The sequence below is a fragment of the Choloepus didactylus genome, chromosome 20 (assembly GCF_015220235.1).
Source record: "Choloepus didactylus isolate mChoDid1 chromosome 20, mChoDid1.pri, whole genome shotgun sequence".
NCBI lineage: Eukaryota > Metazoa > Chordata > Mammalia > Pilosa > Megalonychidae > Choloepus > Choloepus didactylus.
In genome coordinates this window covers 32,824,282-32,846,958 of record NC_051326.1, presented here as the reverse complement: position 1 = coordinate 32,846,958, position 22,677 = coordinate 32,824,282, and the positions used below count along the sequence as shown (strand labels likewise).

General features: G+C 44.3%; 1 protein-coding gene, 1 long non-coding RNA gene and 1 pseudogene across 4 annotated transcripts in view; 2 read left to right on the top strand and 1 right to left on the bottom strand.

The window, feature by feature from the left end:
• The window catches only part of SCARA5 (scavenger receptor class A member 5), a 123,311-nt gene that overhangs the window by 33,938 nt on the left and 66,696 nt on the right, over positions 1-22,677 (top strand). For all 3 annotated transcript variants that reach the window (XM_037813382.1, XM_037813383.1, XM_037813384.1), the window contains one exon: positions 5,243-5,371. In XM_037813382.1, coding sequence (XP_037669310.1) covers positions 5,243-5,371 — 129 coding nt within the window. The remainder of the gene's footprint in view (positions 1-5,242; positions 5,372-22,677) is intronic.
• On the top strand, positions 8,517-9,122 carry LOC119516874 (annotated as a pseudogene).
• LOC119516875 lies at positions 10,646-21,657 on the bottom strand. Its single transcript, XR_005213392.1, has 3 exons — positions 21,593-21,657; positions 13,317-13,373; positions 10,646-10,716 (listed from the first exon to the last, which is right to left on the bottom strand). It is a non-coding gene; the product is annotated as an uncharacterized LOC119516875 (long non-coding RNA).

Sequence of the window (22,677 nt, the reverse complement as noted above, 5' to 3'; positions counted from 1 at the left end):
GGCTTTTTCTGGGGGACATAATATATCCAAATGAGCACAGTTGCCCATAATGATGATCTTAATTTGTTCACAGTATTCCAAGCCTATCTTTTCCTCTAAACCTGCAAAACTCCGTTTAATAATTCTTGAAGGGCAGGTCTTTTGTTGACAAACCCTCTCAGTTTCTGTTATCTGTGACTATTTTAAACTCTTCCTCATTTTTGAAGGAAAGTTTTTCTGGATAAAGAATTTCTGGCTGCCAATTTTTCTCTTTGAGTACCTTAAATATATCCTATCACTGCCTTCTTGCCTCCATGGTTTCTGATGAGAAATTGGCACTTAGTCTTATTGGGGATCACTTGTATGTGATCAATCTCTTTTCTCTTGCTGCTTTCAGGATTCTTTCTTTATCTTTGATATTTGGCATTCTGATTAATATGTGTTTCAGAGTAGGTCTGTTAGGATTTATTTTGTATAGAGTAAATTGTGCTTCTTGGACATGTATATTTATGTTTTTCATGAGAATTGGGAAATTTTCAGCCATTATTTCCTCAAATTTTCTTTCTTTCCCTTATCCTTTCTCTTCTCCTTCTCAGACACCCATGATGTCTATGTTTGTGTGCTTCATGCTGTCCCTCAAATCCCTAAGATACTGATCAATTTTTTTCTATTCATTTCTCAATCTGTTCTTCTGACTGTGATTTAGATTGTCCTTTCTTCTAGTTCACTGATTCTTTCTTCTGCCTGTTGCTGTCTACTGTTGTATGCCTCTAGTATAGTTAAATCTCTACTATTGTGCCTTTTATCCCAAAAATTTTTGATATTTTTTATACATTCAAATTCTTCCTTATGCTTACACACTGTCTTCTTAATTTTCTTTATCTCTTTATGCATATTTTACTTATCCCCTTGAATTAACTTAGAAGATTTGTTTGAACTTCTTTGATTAGTTCTCCAAATTCTGTGTCTCCTCTGAAGTTTTAATTTGTTCCCTTGACTGAGCCTTATCTTCCTGCTTCTTAGTATGGCTTGTAATTTTTTGCTGAGGTCTAGGCATCAGATTATCTTAATGAGTTAACTCTGAAGATCCATTTCTCCTTCATGTCTAGGGTTTATTGATTATTGGCTTTGTTAAGAGACTTTGTTAAAGCTCTTTTTTGATGCTTTGTCCGACTTATTCTGGACCTTAATCATAGCCTGAGTTTAACTGATCAGATTTTCTCAGCCCTTTTCTTGCTCTGGTTATGGTGTACAATTTTTAAGACTCCACTTGTTGTTTAATTGTTTCACCTTCAGGAGAAAGCCTCCTTTCCTCTGTTCCTTCTCTGGGAATCTTGATCTGTTTTGTTTTTTTTGTGTGTGTAGAATTTTCTCCCCAGCCTCTATGATTTGTTTAAATTCTCTGCCTCAGAAAATTCTTTATTGATGCCTAATTTCTTTCTATTTAAAATTCTGTCAGAGTCAAATTTACCTTTGAAGACTCAAGATTGGCTCAAATCTTAAAACTTCTGCTAAATTAGACTCATAACATGCTTAGGTTCAAAAATTTTTCTGTAAAAAGCCAGATAGTAAACATTTTAGGTTTTGCTGGACATACAGACTCTATTGCAACTACTTAATTCTGTAAATAAATGAGCATGGCTGTGCCGTAATAAAACTTTATTTACGAATAAAAAAAAAAAAAACCCAATTCTCTGCCTCACCCAGTGCCTCATTTTCCTTACACTTTTCAGTTCTGGGACCCCCCTCTCACAGCAGTTCAGTTTCACTGCAGCCATCCCCCCCCCACACACCTTCTTTTATTCTGTGAGGCTTTTCTGCCTCTGGTCTTCCCTGTTAAGGTATCCTGTCCTGGGAGCCAGGTGGGGTCAATCCAGAAAAGTCCTTTTGCAATTAGATGGCCCAGCCAACAGTAACTGCACTGAGTGAGCACACCACTTTGGCAGCCACTGTTTTACCGCGGTCTGTCTGTCTGTCTGTCTGTCTCTCTCTCTATTTTCTCTCTGGGTGCCCTTTTGTACGCAGCAAGACTTAGTGGCTTGTGTTCTCCCTGGGTCTCTGTAGACTTGGGACCCATGCCTTGGCATGTGTGGTGTTCTAACTCACTGTTGCTTTATAGTCTGTGTTCCTGTGGGAGGTGGAAGGGTCCAGACCACTGCCTCTGAGCACCTCCCAAGCTGTGTGGGACTGGGTGAGGGAAAGGAAATAGGACTGGTGGGCCTGGGACAGAAGTTTCCTACCAATATTTTTATTTTTCTTCGATTCAGCATTTGTGGAGTCCTTCTCCAGTCACTACCATCCTCCAGAATTCTCAGCAAGTGGGATTTGTCCTTTTATTCATTGAATCTCTGGTGAGGTTTTCTCAGGGGATTCTTAGGTCATCATGTTGATGATGTCATTTGCAGTGTTATCTTCCACTAGGCTTAGATAATTTGAATGGTTTACCCAACTAACATGTTGCTTCCACTTGAAAAAGAGTCAGTAAATGTGCTTTGGGAAGTCTTAATAACTTGCCTTTCCCTTAAATGTCTTCTTTTCCTTGCAATCATATTCTCTAAGCATCTTGCCATAAACAGTCATGTCATGCTTGTCTGACCATTTGTGGAAAAATCTCTATTTGAAACCTTTATTATGTTCTATTTAAAATGGATTTTGTTTAATACACAAAGTAATTGAGTTTTTCTGAAACAAATAAGATCTTTCAGAAGAAGGTCTATATCATGCATGTGATGGATGGGTTCTCACTATTATCTAGAAGTCTCAGATAAAGGGGAAGGGACCTACTCTTTTTTGATGGGAAAAAAATAGAACTAACTATATCACTTTACTATGAACCAAGCAGTAAGCCAGCAACACACATGCAAATAACAAAGGCAAGTATCAGTTAGCAGCCTCGATGGCTGTCTGATTCTCCTCCTACTACTCTGCCATGAGGTTAAAAAGGAAGCCGGAGAGCAGGAACAACCATAGTGATCATACAATATATAATATTATACAATGCCATGCCTATCATTTTCACCCTTGAGTAAAACAGACTTTTCTCTGATAAGTTGCAATCAGATAGCCAGCGGCTCTCACTAGAAAAGAGATGAAATGCTAAAAGCCTATGTGTTTAGGAGCAAAACCACTTGTAGATCCTACAGCGTGTGAAAGGACAGAAAATCCTGGAAAAGAATATTTAGGGTGAGTTAGAAAGATATGCTCTGTTCAAGTCTTAGTTGAAAATCAGATTAACTCTTCAGTATTTGCTAATATTTAAGAATTAATGAGGATGGTGATTGAGTTTGTATTTCTCAGCAACTTGCTCCAAATTGTACCCAGTGTTTTGTGGTAATATATAATAGTTCTGCTTACCTATTTTAACAGCAATGTTTTAATGAAATGGAGCAATTGAGTGGGAAAGTGTTTCTCACTTAACAGTACCTTTGGGAAGCCAGGGCTATTTGGGTCAGAAGGTATCACCTAATCACCACCATTCAGTCATGGCAACAAAACCTCAGGAAAGCCAAGATGGTCATTGTACCCGAGAGGTTAACAAACAGACCCTGAAGTACTTTCCTTGCCAACCCAAACCTACCAAGGAATTGCAAACATCACACCATCTTTTTAAAGATTGTAATCATTTTCTGAACCAATTATTTCAACAACTGTTGTCAACCTCTATCTGCTTCCACACCTTCCTCAGGTGAAACATGCTCCAGTTAGTGACACTCTCAAAGTGACAGAGCCCTCTGGAGGGGGCTTTCCCCGCAGGGGGCTGGAGACTAATCATTACAGGGAAATTCATATTTTGATGCAGCAAGTCTTACATATCTTGCTGGGGGCAAGGGCAGGGAGAACATCCCTTCCCTTCCACCCCAGGTGACCTAGTAGGTGGAGGTCAGTAAGCTTCCTGACCTCTGCACAGGCTGTCCACAAAGGCTGCCTTGAAGGAGAGGTCCAGCTGGGAGATCACGGGAAGTCAGGTGCCTGAATTAAATGTCAGTTCCCCTCTTGTCTTAGTTTGCCAGGACTGCTATAATAAATAGCACACACTGGTTGGTTTAAAAACAAGAATTTATTGTCTCAAAGTTTGGGATGCTAGATATCCAAAATCAAAGTATTGGCAAGCCGTGCTTTCTCCAAAGCCTGTAGCTTTCTGGGGTGGCTTGTGAGCAATCCATAACTCAGTCTCTGCCTCTGTCACGTGAAGATCTGCCTCTTCGGTCTCCTGTGGCTTCTGCTACTGTGTCCAGATTTCCTTTGCTTATAAGGACTCCAGTCATATTGGATTAAGGTTCACCCTGATTCAGTTTGACCTCATCTTATTAGGATCTTCAAAGATCCCATTTACAAATGATTCCCACTCACAGGACTGGGAGTTAGGACTAGCACATGTCTTTGGAGGCAGGGGCATGATTCAGTCACCTCTGGGTTTCAGTTCCTTATCTGTTTTTTGAGTTTGAAAAAACTAAAAAGGTTGAACTAAACAATCTCATTACAGCACTGATATTTCACTCCCCCATTTTAGCTGAAAGTTGGCAAATCTTGTGTAGTATCACAGGATGACATTATTCTGTTTTCCAGTAAGTCTAATCCTGAGGTTGCAAACTGAGGCCAGATCCATCCAGCTTGCAAATGTGTTTTTTGGTGTGTGTTTTCTTTTTTTTTTTTTCTTAATGTGCTTTGTTTATATTCCCTAGTGATTTTTGTTTTTTTAATTTGCATTAGTTCCAACATTTAAAAATAGGGAGAGTTCTCATAATTACTTCTAACTTATCTTGAAAATTTTGGATCTGGCCACACCCAACCGTGTCCCTGCACGGCCACCTCTCCTAGACAAGGCACATGCTTTTTTGTTCACTACCATCCCACCTGGCCTGTTTTGCTCATTTCTATACTTTCCCAGACACTGTAGGTATTTTAGTTTAAACTGTTGTTTTACTTTCTCTCGATATTCCCTAATTGCATGGGACAGTGACACTTTGCAAAGGACATATATTCAAGCATATTTCCATTTTGGACTGGCTCAAAGTGGGTGGGTTTGTGGGAACATGTGAGCTTGTGGACATGCCTGTCTGGCTTCTTCATGTGCACCGAGGGCAGGAAGAGCTAGGAGCTGAAAATCTTGTGATCGTTCTGAAAAACTCTCCATCTAGGTGGCTGCCTTTCAGATGTGCTGAAGGTGTATGAGGGGTTCCATGTGAATAGAGAGAGATGAAACCAAAAAGCTAATAGGGTTTTCAAGTGTCCTCCTTCTTCTCTTCCTAACCGTGTTGTCCAGGTCCTTGCCAGAAACGGCGGGCAGGCGGCTGCTGCACCCAGCTGGGCTCGCTGTCAGCCCTGAAGCATGCCGTTCTCGGGCTCTACCTGCTGGTCTTCCTGATCCTTGTGGGCATTTTCATCTTAGCAGGTAAGAACAGCCCGTTTCTGTCCTGAGCTTTAAGGATGGAGAAGGAATTACACCGGAAGTAAGCACAGATGGGGACCGGGGAGTGGAGCCTCAGCTCTTCACGAGCCCGAATATGCTGTCCCTGTGACCACGGGTGCCAGGAAGAAGTGACTTGTCGTTCCCACTGAACACAACTCCTCAGCAGCATTGCCAGCTTTGTGTGGGTTGGGGCATTAGCAGGTATGACGGTTTGGATGTATTATGCTCCCCAAACTTCATGTTCTTTGATGCAATCTTATGGGGGCAGATGTATTAGTGTTGATTAGATTGGAATCCTTTGATTGAGTGTTTCCAAGGAGATGTGACTCAATCAACTGTGAGTGAAATGTTTGATTGGATAATTTTCATGGAGGTGTTACCCTGCCCATTCAGGGTGGGTGTTAATTGGATCACTGGAGTCATAGAAAGGAATTCACAGACAGAAGAACCAGAGAGAAGCTGTGAGTGACATTTGGAGAGCAGCTTAGAGAGACATTTTGAAGACGACCATTGAAAGCTGATATTTTGGAGAATGCCATTGTAAAATGCAGCCAGGGAGCAAGCAGATGCCAGCCATGTGCCTTCCCAGCTAACAAAGGTTTTCTGGATGCCAGGGTCCTTTCTCCAGTGAAGGTACCCTTTTGTTGATCCTTACCTTGGACACTTTATGGCCTTCAGACTGTAACTTTGTAACCAAATAAACCCCCTTTATAAAAGCCAATCCATTTCTGGTGTTTTGCAAAACAGCAGCATTAGCAAACCGGAATAGCAGGGACTCTTTGAGTTTGTGAGATCTCTGATTCCACCAGCAGAGATCTAGGTGCTCTGAATGACTTCTGACTTTTGCTACATCATTGTGTGACACTGTGCAATACACTGGGCCTCCCTGGATCCTTGAGTTGTGGTTTCCACCCAGCAGGCTGGGCATCATCTTAGCTCCTAGTGCTGAGCTGTGATGAAAATGCTCAGGAGGTGCTTTGCTGCTGAGGCTAATCGGGGACCTGGTAAACCCACTGCCCTTTGCAGTTACTGGTGGCGGTTTGTTCTGATCCAGTCAGGTTTTTCTTCCAGTTTCTGTGTGCAAGGCAGGCAGGTGATGACAGGCTGGGGTTTGGAGCACATTCTCTAGCCAGGCATAATTGGAGCTCACGTCTTAGGAAAGGATCATCCTGGGGGCCTGTAGACCCCAGGCTCTTGCAGCCCAGCTCCCCATCCACACTATGATGGACACAGGGAAGCAGACCAGGGCAAAGGCTGTGCTGGTCTCCCCTGACTCCCCGCCCCCCCCCCAGTGGCAGTGGTACTCAATTCCCACCTTTCTTATTGGGGGTTTGTGGGGTTGGACAAAGTAAGTAGGATTAGGGACACAGAGCTAAATAAGACCCAGTGGCTTCTCTCAAGGAGCTCCCTGTCCAAGTGGTGAAGCGGGGTCAGGCAGATAAAACCCTGCATCAAGGCAGGGTGGGCTAGGACCTATTGCAGGGTATAAATGACTGCTCTGGTGATGCAGAGGAAGACCCAGAGGGGGAGTGTGGGTGTGATTTGCAGAAGGGTGAGGTCCCTCAGAGCGAGACTGCTGGCCAGCAGAGCTGACTTGGAGTGCTGAGGGTGGGGTCCTCGAGCTAACTCAAGGGCAGGGAACTGGAGTTTAAGACCTCACAGATGGCCATCAATGGAAACCCTGAGGCAGATGCCCGGAACCTCCCTGGTCTTGACTTACTTTCTGTTAAGTGAGACAAATCATGTGGGCCTTGTGATGGGAGGCTCCCTGCTGCCTCCACCCTTGGGGCGTACATTGAGGGGTGGTGGCTGTCCCAGGGGCTGGGGGTGACGTCCAGCCGGATCCACTGCCGGCCAAGCCAGCCAGAGGATGATTTGAACATGTTCTTGAGCTGCGTGGTGAGATTGGGATCTGGGATTTGTGGGCTTGGCTGTCACGACCATAACAAATTTCTGGAATGTTTGGAAAGCAATTCAGGCCAACAAGAAAGCCAGGTTACAGGGTTACAACACTCTGCTGAACTTGGACATTTAGGTGACAGAAGGGTTGAGAGAAGAGAGACCATGCTGGGGGGAGGGTTTCCAGAGGGCCTGGAGGGGCATCATGTCTTGAAGATACCTGCAGGGGGGTTCTCTTCTGGTGTCTGAAGGACTGCCGTGTAGAAAAGGGCAGATGCGTTCTGTGTGGCCCCAGAGGGTAGAACTAGGACGAATTGGTGGATGTTGTCAAGAGACAGATTTCTATTCAAAATAAAGCAGAGTGTTTTCATAAGTAGTGCTGTCCAGCATGAGGCAGGAAGCCTTTTGCCCTGGCTTGGAGGTTCAGTGGGATTTATGATGACATCCTGGAAATATCAGAAAGGAGGGTGGAACATAGTTTCTCAATCTAATGAAAACATTGCCACACTTCCTTAGTCATTCCATGTGGAAACCTGACGAGGGTTTTGATCATTTCAATCACCTTCAGAGCTGAAGTTTCTGGGTACCAGATTGCCTGTGTGGAGCAAAAACCGCAAGTGGATTGGAATTGATCTGATGAAACAGGGCATCATACTTTGGCTCTTGGCTCTGGGTGTGTGGCCACTGTCCCCTCCCCAAGTTTTTGTCTGGAAAATCATGTCAGCCTCCAGGAGAGGTTTGATGAGGGTGACAGATGTAAGAGAGCAGTCACCAGCTGCCTCACCCAGAGGGGCAGGGCTTGGGAATGGGCTGGGGTCTTCAAGGAGACCCTGCGTGATCTTAGGTTGGGAGTTTCTTTAGACTCACCCTGATTGAAGACCCGCAGTCATGCTCCCTTTCAGATGCTGTGGAGATCCACGGTTCAGGGGACACCAGAGCTTGCCTGCTGGCCTTCTGTTAGGTATCCTGCTTTAAACACTTTCCCATCCTGGGCAACACCTGCTCCTCAGTGTCCTGCAGAGGGTGTCTTGCACAGGAGTTCTGTTCAAACTGCTCTTATACGTCAAAACCTTCATGTTGGCATGAGTCTCACACATCTTACACGGGGTCACAAAATTATCCAGTGCAACCAAGTGCCCTGAGTCCCTGATCAGACAATGCATTTTGTACCCACTTCATTACATATCTCAAAATCTGATTGGAGCGTCTTTCCAGCCAGCGCCGTGCAATGGGCATCACCCGGGACAACTGGCACAAGTGCCGCAAGACTGGGGGCAAGAGAAAGCCCCACCACAAGAAGAAGAAGTATGAGCTAGGACACCTGGTGCCAGCACAGGTATTGGCTGCTGACGCATTCTCACAGTGCGTGTGTGAGAAGGCAACAAAAAGGACAGTGCCCTGAGGCTGGATGTGGAGAACTTCTCCTGGGCTTCCGAGTGCTGTACTCACAAAACAAGGATCATCGATGTTGTCTACAAGGCATCCAATAACGAGCTGGTGAAGCCTGTTTTGTGCTCATGGACAGCACACCCTACCGGCCGTGGTAGGGGTCCTGCTAGGCTCTGCCCCTGGGCTGCAAGAAGGGGCCAAACTGAATCCTGAGGAGGAAGAAATTTTACACAAAAAAACTATAAAAGAAAATTCAGAAGAAATATGATGAAAGGAAAAAGAATTCCAAGATCAGCAGTCTTCTTGAGGAGCATTTCCAGCAGGGCAGGCTTCTTGCATGCATTGCTTCGAGGCCAGGCCCAGTGTGGCAGAGCAAATGGCTGTGCTAGAAGGCAAGGAGCTGGGGTTTTAGCTGAGGAAAATCAAGGCCCGGAGAGGCAAATAATTCCCCCCTCCCATCCTAGCTCATGTAATAAAGGGGTTTATTGTTTTATATTCATGAAAAAAAATCTGATTGGAGTACAAATGCTTACTCTTATTGTTTTCCAATATTATAAAAGTATATTTTAATTGTATAAAAATATGACTCTTACAAACCCTGCATGAGGCTTCTCTCAATTCATTCCTTACCCAAATACTGAAAGTAAAAGACAAATGCTATACCTTATGTTTATGTGTTATCCCAGTGTGCCAGTTTGGATGTATTATGCCCCCCAAAATGCCATGTTCTTTGATGCAATCTTGGGGTAGATGTATTAGTGTTGATTATTTTGGAACCTTTGGTTTAGGTTGTTTCCATGGAGATGTGACCCACCCAACTGTAGGTGATAACTCTGATTAGATAATTTCCAAGGAGGTGTGGCCCTGCTCATTCACCATGGGCCTTGATTAGTTTACTAGAGCCATATATAAGAGCTCAGACAGAAGGAGCTTGTTGCTGCAGCTGAGACAGACATTTTGAAGATGGCCGTTGAAAGCTGACACTGACATTTTGGAGAACACCATTTTGAAATGCAACCTGGGAGCTAGCAGATGCCAGCCATGTGCCTTCCCAGCTAACAGAGGTTTTCGGATGCCATTGGCCATCCTTCAGTGACAGTACCCTGTTGTTGATGCCTTACCTTGGACACTTTATGGTAAAGACTGTAACTTTGTAACCAAATAAACCCCCTTTGTAAAAACCAATCCATTTCTGGTATTTTGCATAATGGCAGTATTAGCAAACCAGAACACCCAGTTTCCCTCATCAGAAGATTAGTCCAGCCATCACCCAAACTGTTCACTCAATTGGTCTTTCCACTGGCCATCCAACTATCCGTTCCCAGCCAACATCCTCCTACAAACTTTTCTCTGATATTCCCACATCACTGAGTTCTAGTCCTTCAGCTCAGGGCCCTCCGTCATCTCTCAAGGTGGCTGCAGCTCAATTCCCCTGACCCTAAACTACTCTAAGCCTTTGTGTCTTCTCAACATTTTATCACCTGGGCTGATGGTTCCCTATTATGTCTCCATTTTGTTCCCAGTTTATTATTGGGTTTAAGTTCATAAACAAGAGATTTGAGATTGAATGGCGGCCTCAATCAGCAGGTCCTGATTCTAGCACTTTAGTCAGGGTGGTCTCCAGTGGAGTTACAGGGTTAAAGGAGATTCAGTCTTCTCCATGTGACTTCTGGGACATCACTGTGGTGACAAAGTGTGATCATTAGGAATCATAGCTCCTATGAAATGCCCACCTCCTCCCTCCGCTCTCCTTTCATGATTCCATTGATGAATTTGCATTCCCCCACTGTGAAAAGGAAACAGCAGAAAGGGGAAGTGCATATATTTCATGGGGCTTAATTTGGGGGGAAGCTGGAGAATCACAGCAGTGTAGACTTCAGCAACTGGACCTGGAAGAGTTTCTGGTGAAATAAAATCTCTTCTCACACCATTATTTCATTCTTTCTTAACAGCAGCAGCCAGACATTGCCATCATCATCCTCAACAAGTGCTTAACTTGTACACGAGTGCTTAGTGTGTGTCAGGTTCTCAAATAAGCCCTGGAAATAAAGCAAGTCACAAGGTGATTCCTGTGCTGGGAAGGTTTAAAATCATAACAAAACACACATATTAGGACAGTATGACATAGCTTATTCTAAGTGCCAAATTATGCAAAGGAGAGTCTGATTCCTGAGGGCTGGAGTGGTTGGGGAAGGCCTCAGTCTGTAGGGGAGTTGAGACCAAGTGATCCATGTCATTTGAACTAAGCACCACTTTTTTTGGTCACCTTCTTTCAAGGGTCTGTTCCTGGACTCTGCAATCACAGAAAAGTGTACAGATTATGCATGCCAACAGTGCATCTTAGAAATAAGAGCATGATGTCATTGGCTTTTTTTTTTTTTTTAAGTTAGGGTTCATTGTGTTGTGCAGTTCCCTGTATTTTTACAACTTTTATTCTAGTACCATATATACAACCTAAAATTTCCTCCTTTACCCACAGTCAACTATATAATTCAGTGCTATTGATTATGTTCACAATGTTGTGCTACCATCACCACCATCCATTACCAAAACTTTTCCATGATCCCAAATAGAAACTCTTTATTTTTATGCTTTAACTCCTGATTCCCTACTTTGGCTTTTATTGGGAGACTCTATCAGAAACAGCTCCATGAAATTTCATCCTTGCATATATCGTGAGGATGTTGTTGAGGATGTTGTTCATTATATTACACAATGCTGCCTTTACAAGGGAGGATCCAGGGAGAAATTATTTTCTGTTTTACTCTCAGAGGAAGGTATGCTTTTCCTGAGGAATAGTTTGATTTTACCTTATGGAGACTGTGAACTTGAAAGTAATTAAATTAAATTACTTTCAAGAAGGTAATTAACATGAACTGAGAGTCAGTTGTCGTCCTGTTGTAAAATGTGTGAATTTGAAGGTAATTAAAATTAAAACATGGATTTGTAGCCCTCCCACAACAAGTGTATATAAATTTTATGGAAAGAAAGCATTTTTATGTTAGTCTTATGGTTGGCTACGTTTAGTTTCTCTATACTTGTTCCTTTTCCTTATTCTCACCTACCATTATCTTAGTGTATTTTATGTATCCTTATAAACTGCCTTAATCATTTGGGGAACAAGGCAGGGTGTTGTTCACAGTTTTGTCTTTAAAAAAAAATACTCTAACTCTATGTGATTCTTCAAGTGCATGATGTGTTTAAATATGTGACTTGTTGAATGAATGACAGAGACAAGGACAGGATCTTATTTGTGTAAAAAAGATGATTATTTCACTTTTAATCAAGTGTCTAAATGAACTGGCAAATATGGAATCATCACCGAAGGACATTTGGTTGAAATAAGTGTGTAATTAATTGTGTTAATACACACACATCACAGTATTTACATTGTGGCATATAGAGGGACCGTTAAGATGAGCAGAATGATGTGGTACTTTGTATTTGCTAAGAGAACGGACTTTGGAGCCAGCCTGTCTGGGATTGAATCATGGCTTTGCCATTACCAGCTATGTGATGTTAGCTATGTTTCTGGACTTTTCTGTACCCAAGTTTCCTCAACTGAAAATGCTGGATATATGTGAGCCTACCTCACTGAATTGTCGTAAGGATTAAGTATGTTAACATATTTAAAGCCCTCAGAATAGAGCCTGACTCACAGTAAGTGCTATGCAAATATTAGCTGCTATTATTGTTATTGTTATTACTAGTAGTAGTAGTATTACTAGTACTATTTGTATTATTACTCTTGCTTTTTCTTGGCTTTCTTTGAAGTCAAATAAGTTTGATAATGTGAACTGAGAGTAAGAAAAACTTGGATTTAGTCCCAGCTCATCTATTAACACTCTGTAATCCTGGGAAAAATTACTTTGGCTGTCTGAATGTTAGTACAACCCATTTGTAAAATGAGAAGTTGGACTAGATCAGTGTTTCTCAAAATTTTGACCATGACCTACATTAAAAAATTTATTTTACATCACAACCAGCATGTACATATACCCATATCTGAAATAACTCTTAAATTTGTGATGAATGCTGATGAATTTCTATTCTAGTCTAGTCATTTAAAAGAATAGTCACAATCCATACATTTATTTTATGATCCACTAATGGGACACAAGGTATAGTTTGAAAAACTATGGACTTAATAATAGTTCTTTTAGCTTATGTGTCTTTCAAATATTCTAAGAGCATAGCCATATGCTTTGACAAGTATGGGGCTTTGAGGCCAACCTCTGGATTCAAATCCAGTCACTGAATGGTTCTATAATCTTGGAGAAAACAATTTAACCTCCCAGAGCCTCAGTTTCCTTATCTATGAAATGGTACCCACCCCATAGGGTTGTTGTGAGGATTAAATTAATTAGTACACAAAAGCTCTTAGTACCTGGCACAGAGTAAGTGCTCAGTAAATATTGACTGTTACTATCATCATCATTATTAGTCACAATCAGAGGGATTTTACTTTCAGAGTAGAAAAGGATTAGAAACTCACTTGTTTAGCCTGAACAGCCAGAGACTTTGTCTCTAAACAGAGAGAACTCTGCTCTGTGTGCTGGGAGGGTGGGTCCCCATATCCCACATGTTTCTCATAAACATGCAAGAGAAGCCTAGAAACTTTGAAGGATCACGGACTTACCGTGACAGTGCAGGGCTCAGCGAGCCAAGAAGCAGGACAGTCTTTCCAGCATTGTGCCTATTTAATGGACAGAGAGAGAGCGAGAGGGGGAGAGAGAGTGAGAGAGTAAGAGAGTGAGAGAGAGAGAGCACTAGCTCTGTGTTGTCAGCCCCACCCCTGGTACTGAGAACCTCAGTCTTTGAAGGACCCTTAGAAGATGTCTTGTGCAACCTCCCTCCCAAGATAAGAACCTCCCTCATGACTTCCCAACCAGGAGGTATTGTGCTTCTATTGAAGCACAGCAGCAAGTGACAGAAACTTCTCTTCCTTATCTTCCTTGACTATCCCCAACACATTGTTTCTAGTTCTTCTCACAGGAACAACTCAACACAAGGCTTTCTTCAGCTGGTTTAAAACTTCAGGCTAAGTAAGCCCAATTCCATCAATAGTAGCTTGCTTGACCTGGTTTTGAAACACTGTGTATTTATGCCTCTATCTTAACAATTGCCAAGTTATATCGAAATCATCTGTTTATTTGAATCTTCCCCTTCTGGACTGAAAGAAACTTCTCTCATGATAAGGCATTGTGTCTTGTGCATTTTTGTACTCTCAGTGCCTAGCATAATACTTGGCACTTAATAGGCACTCAATAAATGTTTGAACTAAACTGAACCCCTCAATATTAATGACCATTTTTCCCCTCCTACACCCACCCTACAAACTCCAGGTGGCTGAGTGGTAAATGGGATTAGATTCAGTGCTAGCGCGGTCTGGCCAAGGCAGTGTGAGGGTCTGTGACCAACTTTGACCTAGCCACTCATGTATGTTGATATGGCCTAAATTTGCATTCGCATTTCTAGCAGTGACTCATAGTAATGCATGACACCACATCCCAAACAATGGAATACTATGCAGCCATTAACAATCATGTCAGCCCCAGATGTCTTTTAAAGGAAACATTGCCTAGTGGGGACTTCTCCATCCTCTGTCAATACAACTGGCTTTTGTTGATTTTGTTGCTGCTTTAACTTAAATATGGGTCTTGTCAGCAATCCCAGTTGAATGTCATCATGTTGGCTCCTGCCAAGTATTGCAGCCTGTTGGATCAATTTGAGCCTGGATTCAGATATCTGTCATTTTAGCTTTCCCTTTCAACCTTGTGCCATCAGTCGTGTCTGAGCCAGTATCCCACCCAAAGCCCTGTTCCAGAGCCCTGTTCCTTAGCCCTGTTCCATAGCCTGCTGCCACATGTACAGTCCCTGGGAGGATGCCACCAAGGTCACGCTAGCCACACACACGCAAGTCACTCCTCGTGGCTTATGCTTGTGAAGCGGTGATGCCTTGAGTCTTCCCACCAGCCTTGTTACTTGAACTCAGACCTTCCTCACCTGAGAAACCAACTGCCCTTTCTGCTGGATCCCACCCAGCTGGAAGAGCTTCCTCCCAGCAGAAGGTACTGCCAGTCTCACCTCACTGCTGGGGGGGTGGGAGGAAAAAGGACCATGAGAACTTTGACACACTTACTTCTCCACCAAAGATTCTACTGCCCAGGATGATGGCTTTTTCCTATCCCTTTAACTTTGATGGATGCTTTAGACCATTCCTGAGGTGAGAAAAGCAGCAGGGGTGGAGGCAGCAAATATATCCCCTGCAAATTGGGCAAGTTTGCTGAGTCCCCAGCCAAATCATTAATTTCAATTAGATAGGACAGGGCAGAGGACTGATCACAGCTACATCCTGCTGGAGTCCTTCCTCTAGCCCAAGGGCCAAATATGGCCACCCCCTGTTTCTGTAAATACAATTTTACTGGAACACAGCATTCATTTATATATTGTCTGGCTGCTTTTGCATTATGTCAGCAGAGTTGAGTCACTGCAACATACTATATAGCCCACAAGGCCTAAAATACTTACCATTTGGCCCTTTGTTTGCCAATCCTGCTCTAGACTTACAATGACCACTAAGGAGACTTTGATCCTTCACCTCTGGATTGTGCTTTAGAGTTTTCAAGAATTTCCACATACATAGTGTCATCTAATCCTCATGACAATCTCTAACTAATCCAGAAAATGGTTCACGGTTTGTGGATGAGGCAACTGAGACACAGGGGAATTCCCCGTGTGGGCCCAGGGTCACACAGCTAGCGAGTGGGGCCCGGACGAGGGAGGTGAATGCAGGACGCCTCTGCCCCAGAGTCTCCTGGTGAGGTGCAAAGCCCAGGGGGGAAGTCTATGGGGTCCTGCTGCCAGGGGTCAAATCTTGACTTTACCACTTACTCCGTGACCTTGGACAAGTGACTCAAGCTACCAGCACTTTAGTATCCTTATCTATACAGTGTAAGTAATAATAGTAGTAACCCACTGCACAGCATTGTGGTAAGGATTAAATTGATTCATCCACGTAAGCAGCCTAGAATCGTGCTTGGCACATAGAAAGTGTCATCGAGGTCTGTTATGTGATTATAGCCAGACATAACTCCTGTTGACAGTGCAATAATCCAGCCCTCATTTCACCACGTTCTGCAGGAAATATCGAGAGAGACTCATCAAGTGCTTTCATTTCCATCCCAGGAGCCAGTCTTGGAGGAAACTGTTTAAAGGCACTGTGCAGCACCCATCCCTTGCTTGGAAAAGGAGATTTCTTATTTAAGCAAAAAGATAATGAAATGGACTTAAATTAGTCTCTTGCTTCCTTCCACACCTTTGCATCTCCTTCTTCAAAGCTCAGCCTTGTACCTTCTAAACCCACCCTTCCTTCTCTTTCCGGTAGTATCTCGTGCTGTGTGTGCCCAGAACTGTCAAATAGATTTCGCCACAAACTAACAGCTTTGAGTTTGGACTGAGATAGAATCTGAACGACCAACAAGCTCTTTGTTCTCTGCCTTTTGGAGAAAGGGGAGTTAGAAGGGCCTGGAATTCCTGCGATGATCCTGTAGGCACTTTGCTTTGGCCGCCACCACCCAAGAGTTTGGAGCCTTCTTGCCTCAAATTCAAAACAACAAATACTTGTTGAGTGTCAGCTATGTGCTTGGCACTGTGTTAGACACGGGGAAATACAAAGAGAGAGAGGCCCCTGCCTTAAAGATCTTACCGACTGGCAGAACAGACATGCATAAAAATAACTACAACACTGGGTAGAAGAAAGAACCGATGTTTTAGAACCAGGCAAACCTGAGTTCACATGGCAGCTTGATCGCTTACGAGTTGTGATCTAGGGGGACATTGTTTAAGCCTCTCTGAGCCTCCTTATTCTTTTTAACCATTGCAATGGGGATAATATTACCCACCTCTCAGGACTGGGAAGACTCAGTGAGGTACCATGCAAAGTGCCTTGACTATGCCTGGCTTATACCAGGGGCTCAGTAAATGTTTCCTTCCCTATACATCTCAAAGCAGAGGTATGAAAATATTCTGAGAAGTTCCAAGTTAATTCAGTTAAGCCATCTACTGATCTCCTTTGCTGCCCCAGGCCCTCGCTTGACTTTTAAATTTTGGAGTAACTAGGACCTCAATCCTTGGCTCCCTTCTCTTCTTTAACTGAACTCTCTTCCTAGTGACCTTCATCACATTCCTTCAGATTCCATCTCTGTCTTCACCCCTGACCTCTGCCCTGAATCCCACACTAATATGTTAGATTGCCTACTGATGGCATCCCCACTCGGTTATTTAAAAAGCATCTGTTCTAGTTTGCTAATGCTGCCAGAATGCAAAAAAAATATGGATTGGCTTTTATGAAAGAGGGTATATTTGCTTACAAAGTTACAGTCTTAAGACCATGAAGTGTCCATCAACAAAGTGTACCTTCACTGGAGGATGACCAATGGTGTCCGGAAAATCTCTGTTAGCTGGGAAGGCATGTGGCTGGCATCTGCTCCAAGTTCTGGTTTCAAAATGGCTTTTTCCCAGGATGTTCCTCTCTAGGCTGCAGTTCCTCAAAAATGTTGCTCTTGGGGTGTTTGTCCTCTTTTAGCTTCTCTGGAGCAAGAGTCTGCTTTCAACGGCCATCTTCAAACTGTCTCTCATCTGCAGCTACTCTCTCAGCTCCTGTGCGTTCTTCAAAGTGTCCCTCTTGGCTATAGCAAGCTCGCTCCTTCTGTCTGAGCTTCTATAGTGCTCCAGTAATTTAAATCAGACCCACCCTGAATGAGTGGGGCAACACTTCCATGGAAATTATCCAACCAAAGGTCTTGTCCACAGTTGATTGAATCACATCTCCATGGAAACACCCAAAGGATTCCAAAATCTAATCAACACTAATATGTCTGCTCACACAAGATTGCATCAAAGATAATGGCGTTTTGGGGGACTTAATAATTGAACTGGCACAGCATCTCAAACTCAGTGTGTAAACAAAACACTCAATATTACCTCCCAAACCTGTTCTCTCCCACAGTCTTCTCCATCTCTGTAAATGACACCTCAATCTACCCAGTTGTATAACCTCCAAACCAAGGAATCCTCCTAGATTTACCTTTCCCTCTCCACTTCCTAGGTCCACCCCCCCAGCAAGCCATGATAGGCCCCTGTCATCTCTCACCTGGACTCCTCCAACCACCTCCCACATCAGGTTGCCAGAGTTAGCTAATAAAAATACAGGCTGGCCAATTAAATTTGAATTTCAGATAAACAATGAAAAATTTCTTTAGTATATGTCCAAAATTTGTTGGGAAAGCCCAGGAGGAAGGATAGGGGAGATAGAGAACTTCTCACATAACCATTCTCAAGTCTTCCAGGGCATTGATGGTGGTGGTGGGTGGTGGTGGTGGGTAATAGTGGTGGTGGGTGGTGGTGGTGGTGGTGATAGTGGTGGTGGGTGGTGGTGGTGGTGGTGGTGGTGGGTAATGGTGGTGGTGGGTGGTGGTGGTGGTGGTGATGGTGGTGGTGGTGATGGTGGTGGGTGGTGATGGTCGTGTTGGGTGATGGTGGGTGGTGGTGGTGAGTGGTGGTCTTCCCTGGTCTTTCTCTGGTTCCAGCTGAGACTGGTGATCCCATTGCTGGAGCCTCCAGGCAGGTGGTGTGCTGAGTTTTGTTAGAGGAGTGTGCAGCTTTCTCCTGCCTTCTTTCATCCCTGACAAGCCCCTCAGAGACAAGAAGCCTGAGTTTTCCTTTGCCCTGACTCCCTTTCCCACTGAGAAGCCCAGCTTGGCCTGACAGCTGGCAGGTGTCCCCTGGGCTCCTGTCCTTCTTTATACTCCTTCCTTGGAGCCCCACGTTCCACTGAAATCCCTTAGGAGCCATCCAAGGTTTGCAGAGAAGCGGGGAGGGTGGTCGTTCTGTGTTCCCATCTCGCCCTGCTGGTGTAGTTTCTTTCACAGGTCTCCCCTCTTCAAAAACCCCAGAAGAGAAGCAGGCCCAGGCTCTGCTCAAGCTCAAGGGACATGGGTGGAGCTCTCCACCAGCTTCTCGCTGGGTTTCTCTCTGGCGAGAGCACCACTCTAAGCTACGCAATCCGCCTCTCAGCAGTCATCTGTGGGGGTACCAGGTGCCAGTCCCCCTTCTCTCAGGGATCCCCATCTCCACGAGGGGTCTTTGGAGCCCCCCCCCCCCCACACACACACAGACACTTGGCACCTGGATGAACATGGGGTGAGGACGGTGTCCAAAGTGACTGAGGGGCCTGTACTCCAAGAGACAGCTGGGCTAGTGCTGGGAGGAGGGATGCGGACAGAAGGCAGCCCTTCTGCAAAGCCACTTTCTTTCTCCTTCTTACTGTGGTCAACAACAATGGGTCTGGGCAGCTGTCCTCTGTGAAACATTTTCAATGTATTATTTGCCAGAGTTTGGGGAAAACTGCAGCTTCCTGGGAGGAGTCCAGGAAAGGCCTCTCTTATTTACCTACTGACACTCCTCTCCTGACCATTAGCCACAGCCATTTAGCTGTTTAAACAAACAGCTTTCCTTGAGGAGGTCAGTCTCTTTGCAGGACACTGCAGTTTATACCCTTTGGCTCAGAAATCCCACTCGTGGGAATATGTCTCAAGGAAATGATTATAAAGAAGGCAGATGTACAAAACCCTTAGTAACATTATTCATAACAACTCTAAATTAGGAAAAAAGCCTCAATGTCCAACCTTAGTGGGGGTTGTTTGGCTAAATCATGGTAGATCAACACAAAGGAATATTACACGGCCATTGAAAAACAGTAACTATGACAACTCATGGAGCAAATGGGAAGGGGTTTAGGAGATAATATTAAGGGAAAAAACAGCCCTCAATTGGGTGTGTACACTGTGGGTGCAATTATGCAAACAAATACATATACAAAGGGATAAAGAGTGAAAGGGAACTTGGAGAAATGAAAACAACTGTGGTGGTGTGGTGAGCTTATTGGGACACATTTTTCCCTTTCAATTTCCTCTAATGCTTTAATAAAACCACCTTTGGAAAAGGCCATGGGAATCCTTCTATAACCCTGAGAACACAGCAGCCAGCGGTTTTGACTGTCCCGATGCTCCCCGACCCACCCTCCCAAGGGCGAACTGTGACTTCTCTCTTACTTCTCAGCCAGGCCTGTGAGCTGTCCTCATGGGGTTGAGACCCCTGCCAGCCCAGGCTCCTGGAGTCAATTAACAGCAGGATACTCCTACTACAGATGGAGAAGCTGAAGTTTCCTGAGGACACACAGCAAGAGACAGGCAGAATCACCCATAAAATAAGGGTGGGAAGGCTCTGTCCTGGTCTTAGCTTTGCAAAGGAGATGGAGGCCCCAGGTGGGGAGGTGTCCTGTCCAGGGCTCCAGGCTTCATGTGGCAGAGTGGAGACGTGCACCCCTATTTCCCTGTACACAATCCTCAGGGACCCAGCTGTCACTCCCTAGGTTCTTGGAGCCCATTGCTTTGCTATTTATTATTATTATTATTTTTAATAACTTCCACCTTTTTGGGGAATAAAGTCATTATCTGAATGCTCTAAGTTTCCCCTTAAAGCATTCTGCTATGGTGGCTTCCCCCACGAGCCAGCACCCTCCTTCCCTGTCAGGAGCACCCCTTGGTGGTTTGATCCATGCTTCTAAAACATATTATTACCTGCTGCCCTGGTTTCCACCACCTTGTATAAGTTTTGATGACTTTCAGTCCCAACTTCTTTCTGTACATGCAACTGCCTTTTAAGAGCTCCACAAGAAGGGCACCCAAGTACTTCAAATTCAACAGGTCCAAGCCCCAGCTCACTGTCTCCCTTTACCCCAATCTCCTTTATTCCTCACCTTGGCTAACAGCATCACCATCTAAAATATGAAGTCCACTTTACAGATGTACCATCATTCCTTTCCCCAAATCCCTGTTGTTGGACACTTAAGTTTCCAACTCTACATCTGAAGGACAGGACAGAACAGTCCATTAATGAAAATGTTGTTGTTCTGGTTTGCCAGTGTTGCTGTTATGCAAAATACCAGAAATGAGATTGGCTTTTATAAAGGGGGTTTATTTGGTTACAAAGTTACAGTCTTATTGCCATGAAAACGTCCAAACAAAGGCATCAACAGTAGGGTACCTTCACTGAAGAACTCCGATGGCATCCGGAAAACCTCTGTTAGCTGGGAAGGCGTGGCTGGCATCTCCTGAACCTGGATTGTGTTGCATCTCCTCTCTCAGCTCCTATGCAGTCTTCAAAATGTTGCTCTTGGGCCATTTGTCCTCTCTTAGCTTCTCCAGAGCAAACTCTGGGCTAGCTTCAGCAAAAGTCTGCTTTCAGTGGCCATCTCCAAAATGTCTCTCTCAGCTGCTCTCCAAAATGTCTCTCTGAGCTGCTCTGAGGTCCTTCTGTTTGTGGGCTCTCTTATAGGACTCCAGTGATTAAATCAAGACCCACCCTGAATGGGTGGGGTCCACATCTCCATGGAAATAATTTAATCAAACACTTCACCCACAGTTGATTGAGTCATGTCTCCATGGAAACACTTAATCCAAAGATTCCAAACTAATCAACACTAATACATCTGCCTCCACAAGAATACAGTAAAGAACATGGCATTTGGGGGGACATAATACATCCAAACCAGCACAGTTGTTCTATGGCTGGCTGAGTAAATGCAGGGAGTCCAGGAGGGAGTGCAGGATTGCTTTTCAGCCCAGGCTCCGGTGGCCCGAGGAGCCCTCCCCAGGTGGTGGGGAGGAAGGGGCTCCTGCAGCATATTCACCTGTCCCTCTTAGCTCTGCATTCTTGAGAGGCAGCCTCTTTCCTGATCCTTCAGGGAGCCTCTGTTGCTTCAACTACCTGGCCCCATGGGTCCCTCTTTCCAGGTCTTTAAGACTTGCCTGCTGTGCCCCCTCCCCAGCATCCCACCTTGTCCCATCCTACCTCATCTTCTTAGCCTTTGGCCCAGCTTGTCAGTCTTCAGCCATTTGGTTTTCCTCTGGACTCGGCTGTGGAAAGACGGGAAAGGATGAAGAAAAACAGCCCTCACTGGTTCTGCCTCAAGGTCAGACTTCTCTGTGCAGCAGACCTGTTACCTGCAGAAGCAACCTCTTCTAAGCACTACTCCTCTTCACTATTGTGCAAAATAGAGTTCCTGTCAGCTTTCTCTTTGCGGCTTATTACAAAAGGCCTCCTTCTATTACCCTAGCTTGGCCTGTGCTTGGGCCCAATAGGAGTTGGGTCTGTGTCATGGCAAGGAAGGGAGTGAAGATAGAGGGGAAGAATCCATTCTGTAACACATTGCTTTGCTACGATAAATAATGTTTCCACATACATAGTTACACATTGTAGCCAATTATTTCCTTAGGATAGATTTCTAATGACATTTCTGAGTCAAAGTGTACATACATTTATAAAGCTTTAGGGAAAGGTTGAACCAATTTACATGCAATAACTGTATTTTAAATGATTCTCTCACCATAAATATGTATAAATGGTTCATTATTATTGGATCCACAAGAAAGATTTTTTTTACCTGGGAGAAATTGAGGAAGTAGCTTAGATTCACTTTGGACAACCAGCCTGAGGACACAGGAGCTAAGGGAAGCTGTGCTTCTCAGGGTCTGTACCCCTGTCCTTATATGGTGTCAGCAAAATCAGATCCACTGTGCAGTCACCTTTCCAAGGACATGATCCGAACAAACTGGTATCTCTATCCAAACCGGTATCTTGTATTCCAACTTTGAGCTGATCAGAAAATGTCTTCCCAAGAAATCAAAGTACACTTGAAGTCATTCCTAGTGAGAAACATTGAGAAGAAAGCATTCTGGGCTTCCTCCTCTCCACCTAAATCTTGGAGAACTTTCCTTCCATGGGAAAGAGGAAGCATCTGTATCCTCAATGGGGTTCAGGGCACACTCCCCAGCTCCATAGATCCATGCAGCCCTTGGGAGGTCTGGGAAATGCATACATTCTTGATTTGGCTCTGTCTTCTGCCTCTCCATGTATGTGCCTGTGGGCAAGGCAGT